The 10,807-nt window shown below is 39.2% G+C and overlaps 1 protein-coding gene across 5 annotated transcripts; it reads right to left on the minus strand.

Moving 5' to 3' along the window:
• Window positions 1-2,276: 2,276 nt before the first annotated feature.
• Window positions 2,277-10,285, minus strand: LOC143885362 (E3 ubiquitin-protein ligase BRE1-like 1). 5 transcript variants are annotated; one of them, XM_077389500.1, is made up of 11 exons: window positions 10,149-10,285; window positions 8,974-9,147; window positions 8,684-8,886; window positions 8,427-8,571; window positions 8,077-8,286; window positions 6,855-6,990; window positions 6,682-6,770; window positions 6,222-6,326; window positions 5,084-6,018; window positions 3,441-3,616; window positions 2,277-2,622 (listed from the first exon to the last, which is right to left on the minus strand). In XM_077389500.1, exons 3-5 carry the CDS (start codon window positions 8,878-8,880, stop codon window positions 8,227-8,229), a joined length of 402 nt encoding a protein of 133 aa, XP_077245615.1. In that variant the 5' UTR covers window positions 8,881-8,886; window positions 8,974-9,147; window positions 10,149-10,285; the 3' UTR covers window positions 2,277-2,622; window positions 3,441-3,616; window positions 5,084-6,018; window positions 6,222-6,326; window positions 6,682-6,770; window positions 6,855-6,990; window positions 8,077-8,226. The 5 variants fall into 5 exon arrangements, with proteins under 5 accessions (XP_077245615.1, XP_077245614.1, XP_077245616.1 ...); XM_077389499.1 differs by having other exon boundaries at window positions 6,682-6,777; XM_077389501.1 differs by lacking the exon at window positions 6,682-6,770.
• Window positions 10,286-10,807: the final 522 nt, after the last annotated feature.

The raw sequence follows: 10,807 nt of genomic DNA on the forward strand, positions 1-10,807 counted from the left end.
GGGCGAGATCCCCGCGATTGTGTTTGACTTCCCTGGTAGCTCGGTACCAGTCAAGGGAGAAGTATCAAGGAGGTTTGATCAATGTTCGCTATGGTATTGCTACGGGGGTTGTATTGATCCAGTTGAATGGTGGAGAAGGGGTTTGAGGGTCGGTACCGTGAATGCCAATTTTTACCCCCCAACATACTGCCCCCTACTTCCTAGTCCCTTTGTAAGGGTCGAGGAAGTAGCTAAATTTTCAAGCAGTGGATCAGTGCCGACTCTCTAGAGATGATGGAGTTGAAACGTCTTTAGCGGGAATTTGGTGAGTGAATCTGGTGCATCACATCACTCGATAGTCGTAGATCTTTGATGAGACGGTTCATGATGATGCATGTTTTCCTACCCATACTCACCATTATGGGCTTTCGAGAAGCGGCGGATGAATTAAATTTCCGCCTTGTTTTTCCAAACTGATTTAAAAATTAGCGGGATTATTTGATTCCCCCCAAATGCGGTTTCGAAAATCGGCGGGATCATTTAATCTCGCTTCGTTTTCCCGCTCAGTCGCTCCTACAAATGAGGGAGTGGGGGAAGGGTTCTTTCTCACTTCCTCTTCTTTCTTCTCTGCTTCCTTTTGCTTCGTTCTTTCCTGTGCTTTCTTTGTCGGAAAATGTCTCAGGAGTTTGCGGGCGATGAACAACCAGGGGCGATAGTTCTGATGGTGGAAGTGGAGTCGCTTTCGGACGGAGATGAGGGGAACCATTCCGTCATCAGAGAACCGGTGGCCCGTAGAATAAGGAGATTGCAGAGGCTGAAAGGCTCACCAGCGGTAGAGCCTAGTTCACCGGAAATGGTAGCTCCGGTGGCGATGGTTTCGCCGGTGGCTTCCCCTACGGCCGGAATAGAAGAGGTGGACCACGGTTCACAAAGCAAGAAGAAGTGGAAGGTTGAACCCGGCAGCGGTTCGAGTTTTTCACTTGCTGGGAGTTGCCTTCCTCCTGGTGACATTCCGAGTTTCGCCGCTAATTACAAGCGGTCTTTGAAGCACGCGATGGAGAGAGGGCACGGGGTGGCGGACCAGCTTCTTCGGCAGGGCACAGAGCTTCTCCGGTTAAGAGCTAGAGTTGAAGAATTGGAGATGGAGAACGAGGCTCTGAAGGCGATGTTACAAGGGGTGACTGAAGGCGCTGCGAGGGTCGGATCCGTATCCCCTTGTCTCAAGCCTCATCTGGAGAAGGATTTGCCAGAGGAGGATCCTAAGGAGGACCCTGAGGAGGAGCCGAAGGAGAATCTGGCTGAATGATCGCATCCTCGGCCCCGACCTTGGCTCTGTCATAATCGAGCTCCCTTCCGGGGTAAAGAAGATTGTGCCAAGTGGGTGCCGTGGCGATGGTGAGGTCCAACGCTAGGTGGTTCACCAGACATATGATACTGAAGCTCTTGGTGTCGATCCTTCATAGCTTCCTTCTTGAGCACCTGGTTACACATCCCAGTAGCATACTTTTATCCGAGCCGGTGGACCGCCGACCGCATCACATTCCTTCTGTCTTTTGTAGTTAGTCGTAGTTTAATGGAGCCTCGGATGTATTTCTCTTTTGTTTTTGGCCTAGAGGCCCTCCTTTTGTAAAGGTTCTTTTACTTGTGAATGAAAGAATATCTGCCATTTCTATTATTTCCCAGTATTATTCAATACCGATGGTGGTGCGCGCTCCTATAGTTTGTTCTTGTTCAGTGCGCGATCCCATAGTCGCACCCACTCTTCGTGCTTAGGGTCCACAACCCAAGTGACTGAGATAAGCCACTCCACAACACGTGCACGTATGCAAGACTGGTGGTGGTTATGCACTACAACAAAAATGGTTTTTGGCAGCAGGCAAGACCGCTGCTCAAAGCCCACAAAACCGCTACCATTACCTTTAGTAGCGGTTATTTAACCGCTACTAAATCTCTCATCGCTATATGTTATAGCGGCGGTTCTCACCGCTGCTACATGGACCGCTTGTGTATGGAACTATTTAGCAGCGGTTATGACCGCTACTGTTTTCAACTCTTAATAGTCTAGGTTCGCCAATATAGCAGCGGTTCGAACCGCTGCTATATGTTTATATTTAGCAGCGGTCCTAACCGCTGCTAAATATCTGAATATAGCAGCGGTTATAACCGCTGCTGAAGTTGCTGCTAAATATATACATATAGCAGCGGTCGCTGAAGTTGCTGCTAAATATATACATATAGCAGCGGTTAAGACCGCTGCTAAATATCTGAATAAGTTGTTGTCACCGCGACTAAAGATCTAACAATGGACTGGGTTTTGCACCATACGGCAGCGGTCATGACCGCCGCTAAAAGTTACATTTTTTAAAAAAAAAAATTATTTTCAGCAGATCCCAAAACACGGGAATAACAAATTTGTTTGATACATAACCTGTTTTACAATTAGAACCTGTTATGTTATATACACATCACATTTATAAAAACCAAAAACTATACTATTTCAATCAGTGGCCAGAGCAAATGGACAGACATCATCAACCTCAACTGAATTGTTTGTAGTGCATTCTTTCACTTCATATTCCTTTGCTTCTGTGTTTTCTGCCAGCGTTTGAGGGTCTGAATCCCCTTGAATATGTTCATCTGAATCTGCAAGTGGACAATGAGTTCTGTAAACACTATGAAATCACCATATGCCTCACCAGCGCACCAAATATTATGTATTCAAACCAAACAGATAAGGAGTAAACATTTGGGCATGTCATTGTACCTTTACACTGTATGAATAACTAGAGTGAACCCCCAATGCCAAAACTATAAAAATCAGCATATTATCCAATACAAAAATAGTAAAATTGAACCAGTGAATGACTGAACTAGTGCATAAACCAATGGGACAGTGGCCGAGTGTAATCACAATATGAGTGTATAAACCTGTGGGCAACAGCCATATACATGGTTATGAAATGTGAAAACCTGTAAAGTAGTGGCTATATGCTTATGACCAATCCCAAAACATAACTTGAGAATGTGAAAACTGATAGGGCAGCAACCCCGATATATCTGAACAAATACGAGTCATAATTGTAAAGTGCAGGAACCTGTAGAACAACATCTATATATGCTTCCAAACAAATGCCAATCAGAACTATGGAGTGTAACATGCAAGACAACGTCTATATATGTATAAAAAAGCTATGCATACTGACAAAAATGGAAAAAAATTGGGAATGATATCTGTATCTTTCTTTGTTTGTCATTTTCTAAAATGAGGAAAGGAAAGGTAAGGTTACATTCAACATAACTAAAATTATAACTAAGATTGACACATGAATTTGTAGAAAGTGATATTTAAATATGGGCCAATTGCGAATATTTTGTAAAACGAAAGAATATATCTCTGGGCACCATCTTCAGAATCTATATAAAGGCGGCATACAAAACATAAGCACTGAACAGGATGATACCGGTATGCAGCTGCATGCAGGAAGATACGGAGGGTAGCCCATAGTGTATCTTTCGACTGTGACAACATTATTGTGCTACATTCACTGCCTAGAATGAATTCTCTTCTAGGATGATGTGCATCAGATACATCAAATCATTTGCTTTCTTCCCAAATTCAGTTAATCCCAAAACCCATCTGCATAAGAAAACAATATGCCATATGAGTTAGAGCAAACCACTAAATTTTCAGGGACAAAAAGAAACTCAGCATTAGTTTTCAATTACTACAGGGCTTACTTCATATGGTCCTTAAGGGGCTGTTTGGATAAGTGGTATTTAGAATCCACGTTTTAGTTTGAAAGACATGTAAAATTCTGGATTTTATCTATATGCCAAGATGAAAAATCCGGATTTTATGATAGCCCTCCCTAGGCCATAGCAAATGAATAATGTTACAATCTATCATTAAATTGTCCATTTGAGTTTTATGAAGTTACAAAGCTTAGTGAGCTAGATGGCGATTATTCATAGCAACCAAAGGATCACAATGATCTAGAATAAAATTGATACAGTTGAGTGAGCATAAACCATACAACATATGAGGAAAATAGATAATTTGTGGGGTGCATTGTGAATAGAAAAAGTAGAAAAGTGGCCCGAGGGAAGGAAAATCACAATCCCGTAGACTAAATCCAAGAGAAAGAGCTCTCCAGAAACTTGTAACTTGCAAATATTGGTCTCTATTTCCTTGGTATCTTGTGCTTTTTTTGATAGGTATGCTAGGATCGAACCTGTAACCTCGAGGTTGAGATACAAAGCTTCAACCATTGAGCTACAGGTTGAGATACAAAGCTTCAACCATTGAGCTACAGGCCCACCCCCCTTGCTATCTTAAATGCTACGGTTGAAACAATTCAAAACCTCGATCCACTTACTTGGTAGTTAGCCTAGAGTTCCAAAAAAAACATAATTCAAAATCTAAAATAAAACATATTGAATCAGGGAAAAAAAACAACAGCCCCCCTCTCTAAAACTGACTCAAAGAGATAAGACATGATGGCTATACAAAACAGATATCAGAAGGGGTTAGTGGGTTTATCTTCTCTTTGCCTAGGGAAGATGGAAGGTTACACAAAGATTACATGATAGTGTTTACATTAGTGAAGGGCAGACATAGACCCCAAACTTGATGGGTCAATTTCACCACATCCATGCCCCAATGTGCAGTTGCAAACAAAGTAGGTCTCGTGAAAGAAAAATCAAAAAGCTTTCTTGGAAGAAAGAAATTACAAAAGAAAAGCCTCGCAAATTTAAAGCCATACTCAACTCAACTTTAAAGCCATATTTATCTATAAAAAAGGAGGAATATTTTTTTTTTAGCATTTCCAAGATGCTGACTACTTTTTGAAAAAGATCAAGGTATTGTAGAAAGAACTTGAAGAATATCTTAAAGCTAAAGTCCATGTAATTTTCCACGATAATGCCCAAGCAGCACTTTTAGTGGTTGGACTGCAGTACACAACTAAAACACCAATATTTCAATCCATATATACTAAGAAAATATAACTGGAAACCGTAATTCAGCGGGGTTACAAAAATGATGCAATTGGAACTTGTAATTTAGCAAGGATTGTGTTAAAGATAGTGATATAATGGGAAGTACCTTCAATGTGAGAAGATGCCCATTGGCCTGTAACTCTGAGCAGAATATGCATCCCGTGCCAAACATCCCCATTAGGTTAAACATGGGATTGCTATCCTTGTGCCGAGCATCCCCATTAGGGTAAACATGGGATTGCTATCCTTGTGCAGAGCATCACCATTAGGGTGGTCCCCGCCATGTCTCCCGTATGATATTGAACCATGGCAAGATACATGAAAATTGAGTACACCATGGAGAAACATAAGTTTCGGCCAACCAAAAAAAAACATAAGTTTCGATGTCAAGATAGTACAAACAGTTTGTTCAATTGATAAAATCCTTTCCCGCTCTAGAATTTGTCCTGATCAAGTGAGGCATCCAAATAACTAATTGCAGTCACTGTTACGTAGCATAAAAGCATTGAAAAAAGGCATCCAAATGAATGATGGAAAGATAAGAAGTTACAAATAAGAAGAGACTAGAAGCTTTGGCTCCATGACATAGCTACTGTATAGCGAAAATGAGTTTTTTCCCAAGGTAAATAATGATACACAATAAAAATTTCCATATCAATAGTAATGTAATTTCGAATATAAGATTCTTTACCCACAACATAGGTGTATTTGAAGCCATTTGATTAACTAACATAGCAACCATGTAGCTCAAAAATTCCACACCAACAGTAATGTAATTTCGAATATAAGATTCTTTGCCCACAAAATAGGTGTATTTGAAGCCATTTGATTAAAAAACCTAGAAGCCCTTGACGAACATAAAACAGGAACTCCAAAAATTTGACATTGAAAGGTTTCATGAATACTGCTCTCAAGAGACGCAACCTGTGAAAAAGAAAGTATGAACTATAATGTTTTGGTATTGCTATCTGGTTTTGACCTTACTTGATTCCATGGATTGACAGCCTTGTCTCAGATGGTTATAAATAAGAGGCAGTGAACCTATGGAAAAAAAAAGTAAGACATACTTCTTAGCACTTTAATTGACAACCAATTCTAAGCTAAATAGAGTAAAACCCACAATTCTCAACTCAATGGCATTTTTTCAACATTCACTAAAGCATGGACCATATTACCACTTTGTTGACCAGTGGAAGGAAATAAAGTTGCTTAAATTCAATGGGAATGGAAGTAGAGCCTCAAACCTGTGAGCAATGTCTTGCGGCCAGCAGAGCATGGAAAGGAAGGTGTTTAATTTTCTGCATGTCTTTTCTTGCAGGCCACTTTTACTAAGAGAAATTTGTTCACTTCTGTTGCATGTGAAGAAGCTGGATACATTAGTTTATTTTGTCTGACTGGAAAAAAGAACAGAGTAAAAAAAGAGAGATAATTCTCTTATAGACACGGTAAAAAAAACAAAGGAACCGATCCATACAGAGCTTAGAACATTGACGTAGACATAAAGAACTTATATTGGGAAACTTCAACTAAAAAAGGCTATGCTGATGTAGAACAAAATCAAAAATCAAAACCAGATAGCAGCCTAAAAAGATAGAAAGAATATAAATTGTTCTATCAAACATGAAACATGTAATCATGTACCATGTATAGTAAAATACCCATAATGTACCTAATCATGTACCAATACTGTAAACAGTCACATACCAGTGATGAAGATAAATTCAGCCAAAAATGGAAAACTAGGCCATGCCAGAAAACATTTTCCTTAATGTACCAGTGGTGCGCATCAACACCTGGAAACTATAGTAAAGAGTTGGGCAAATGGAAGGCTGCAGATGTAACCAGAAAAAAAATAGTAAAAGAAGAAGAAACCACACCTGGACATGCCTGTATTTTTTGTGACGAGCAGCCATAATCAACCCATCTTCTGTCCATGCTGTAATCTCAAGTGAATCACTAGGAAAACTATAATTTTCAATCACAAGGCTGTGATATCTACCAGCACTGAAAGGGCTGCAACGCAATGACAGACATGGTGAGCCATGTTAATACTATCAGGCTAATATGTAAACTTTTGATGCAAACAGAATACAACCATATGAAAGGTACTTAGGGTTGGAGAAATGATAGTTTTCCTAGTGACAAATCATTCCATCCATGCACTTAGAGGATGTTGAATGAACGAAAAGAAAAAGAAGTTCGAAAAGTTGACCAAATAATTCAAGAATGGCTAAACAAATTGTATGTACAAAAGAAGGAATGTATTATAGATTCTGGGAGTCTGATATGATTAATAGTCATATGATTTTATGTTTCTATTATGTAAAAACAGGGGCTGAAACGGGGGCTGAAACTGTGTAAAAACAGGGGTGAAATGTGCTTAAACAGGGGCTGAAATGTGTTTGAAAATGTGCATAAAGCGGAGGCTGACTCATGGACAAAATTGTGCTTAAAAATGAATAAAACCAGGGATGACTTGTGCTTGAACTTGTGCATAAAGCGGGGGCTGACTTGTGGACAGAATTGTGCTTAACAATGTGCATAAAACCGGGGCTGACTTGTGTTTGGAAATGTGCATAGAGCGGGGGCTGACTCATGGACAGAATTGTGCTTAACAATGTGAATAAAACAGGGAATGAATCATGAACTGCAATTGCAAAACAGAGGCTAAAATGAGGGCTGAACCTGTGTAAAACATGGTTGAAATGAGGGCTGCTATATATAAAGCCATAATATAAATATTCAAAACAGGGAATTCTCATTATCCAAGGATGCACCTTCTCATGGTTCACTGTTATAGCAGAGAAAGCCTACGCTACAAGGGCTGAATCAGTGCAAAACATGGGCTGAATCAAAGGACTGAATTGTGAAAGAACTGGGACTGATTCGGGGGGTGAACTATGGACAGAATTGTGCTAAAAACTAAGGCTGAATCCAAGGACAGAATTGTGCTAAAACAGTGAGTATATCTATGGGCTGAAATGTGCTAGCAGGGAGCATATTCATGGGCTGAAATGCTAGTAGCAGGGCTGATTTGTGGGTTCAAAATGTGCATGAAACAGGGAATGATTCATGTGTTGAAACTAAATAAATTGTTACCTGGAGCAATGAACGCAACAGTTCCCTTTAGACCATTCGTGCTGCCTTGATCTTCAGAGGAGTTGCGAATGATTTTTGAATCAAACCTCGCTATCCCAAATTCACCCACATGGCCATTCATGTCTTCATCAAGAAGAATGTTGCTTGGCTTCAAATCACAGTGAATGATTGGAGTATGACCTTGATGGTGAAGATAATCCAATGCAGAAGCTGTAATCAAAACAGAACCGCTCCTTGAGGAAAAAATATCCAAACAGAGAAAAAAAAAAGAACAATAAAGAAGTGAGGGGGGAAATGGCGATAAAAGAAGAACATATAATCTGAGAAGAAGAAGAGGGAAAACAACCAACCTTTCCATCACCCAGTATTTCATTGTATTCTCGGAGTTCTTGTTGATGCTTTTCCAAGACTGATGAGCCCTCTGTATGTGCAGTAAGACAGGCAGCTTTCCTTCTTGCAACTTCCAACTGCTCTTCTATCCTCTTCTTCTCAAACCTGATAAAATTATTGAAACTCTAAGCATTTGGGCTACATTCCAGAGAATATAGAAAAGAGAAAAGTATATAATTGATTTTTTTTTTTTAAATAAAACTAAATAATTGATTACCGCTCCTTCTCTAGTTCTATCTGCAGCTCTGCAACATTGAGTCTGCTTCTCTGAACCTTGGATTGTGATACATCCAAAGATTGCCTTAGCTCCTGAGATACTTTCTGTACATCCAATAGTCTACTTCTAGTACTCTCCAAAGCAACTGAACTCTGCCGCCCATCATCTGTAAGTTTTCCAACCTGCTCTGACCACATTTTCAGCTGCAAAAGAAAGTAAATGGCTCACACACACACAAAATAAAAATAAAAAATTCATCAAAGTTCCATGCTCTAAAAGTTATCTGTTACATGTCATGATGGAACTCGTAGTTCCCTGCCAACACATCTCCTCTCCTCCATCTCAACATCACCTCCTTCAACAATCCACCATCAGCCTCCTCTCCTCCATCTCAACATCACCTCCTTCAACAATCCACCATCAGCCCCCTCTCCAATACATCCCAACAACCATCATCTCTATACCTTATAAAGTTCCCATTTGGAATAGACAACATAGAGACATTAAATAGCTTAAATTTGTACGAATTGTACATCAAAATACCTTACATAAAAATAACATAATGTGGCAAAATACACTACATGTGTAGATTGACTGTAATGATGCACTACTTCAAACTTAGAAATGAAATATAAAGGTTCATACATCAACCATAGATGCACTACTGATGAAATATAAAGGGAAAAAAAACTTCTTGTACTTACTGATGGTTAATAAGTTATAATATTACTCAACAGAGATGGTAGAGTAGCACAACAAAAGTTAATAACCAAGCTAAGACTTAACAACATAATGATGAGAGAGGACCCACAAAACCATCCTTCACGGCTTCACTACACAGAATAATTGGGATCTCCATTTCACCCGAAAAGTAAATCAAATCATAAAATAGCATAGCAGCACAAAGCTCCACTCTAAAATAAACTCTAACTCAACAATAACAATACCAAGAACAATCAACAACTAATATCAATTATTCTCTTCTTATCCTTAGAACAATCAATAGAGATTTTTGGGCAGAATTTCCTTGAATTTCGGCTGAAAAAAAAAAGAAGCGTTTCAGGTATACCCGATTTCGGTTTCAGTCTTGACCGAAATAAAAAATTTCGGTTTTCGGCCAAAATTTAAAACCATGACCGTAACATAGTGCCCATTAGGAACAAGCCTAACAGCTACCATCATTTTAGCATTTCAGTATAAAAAAACATAAGAAAATAATAGAGAAAAAACAACACCAAACCTAACACAGTAAACAATCAAAGGCTAGTTTAATCAAGGGTAAAAGTTGACACCACTTTCTGGAATTGGATAAAGTAAGGCATGCTAACAGAACATAGCCCCATGAGGGTAAAAGGGACATAATAAAATCAAACAAAACTCTTTCACAATAAGAAAAGATTCAAGTCCTTGAACCAGAAAAAGATACTTCTTCCCTAAGGCAGCACCAACCAAGAACAAAACTAACCTCAAATTCTCCTCATTAACCTTAAGCTTCTAACTTCTCAACGTCCTCCAGGATGATGGCCTTTGTAGGCTTCGCTAACAGATCTGTATATTCCTGGAAAGGGAATTTTGTAAAGCGTGTTTCCCTCCAGAAATCTGGTGTAAGGAAACCGTATGTCTTCAACAGGCAGTCAAATGTTGCCTGCACACGAATGAATTTTCAAATAGTGAACAAGAAATTAAAAAAAAAGTACTGATAAAGCAATAACAGAAACAAATAATAAAGGGATCCCATAATAAAATATCAAACTTCTATTGCAGATATATACAAATGGGACACTGGGCACAGCTTGTTTAATCACCAAGCCAGTGGACTAACTTACTAGAGCAATTAGATTAACTTACTAGAGCAATTACAGTAACTTACTAAAGCAATTAGGACTATTAATCAACATCCAGGCATACAATCTTATTGTGCTTTCTTAATATACGTTTCTACGTTATTTGCTCAGAATGGCGTACATCCATACAAGTATTTGTCTACTGTGTCTTCATGGGTCATGAGTTGGGAATTAAAGCAATAACTTCAATTCATATTCTCTAACAGGCATGGAACCAAGTTAATCAACGAATTAATAGCATCAACAGACCTCAATATTTGAGCTGTATCACAACAAAAAG

Source organism: Tasmannia lanceolata, unplaced genomic scaffold, assembly GCF_043159265.1.
Source record: "Tasmannia lanceolata isolate RefF3 unplaced genomic scaffold, GAP_Taslan_0.1 ptg000008l, whole genome shotgun sequence".
NCBI classification, from domain to species: domain Eukaryota; kingdom Viridiplantae; phylum Streptophyta; class Magnoliopsida; order Canellales; family Winteraceae; genus Tasmannia; species Tasmannia lanceolata.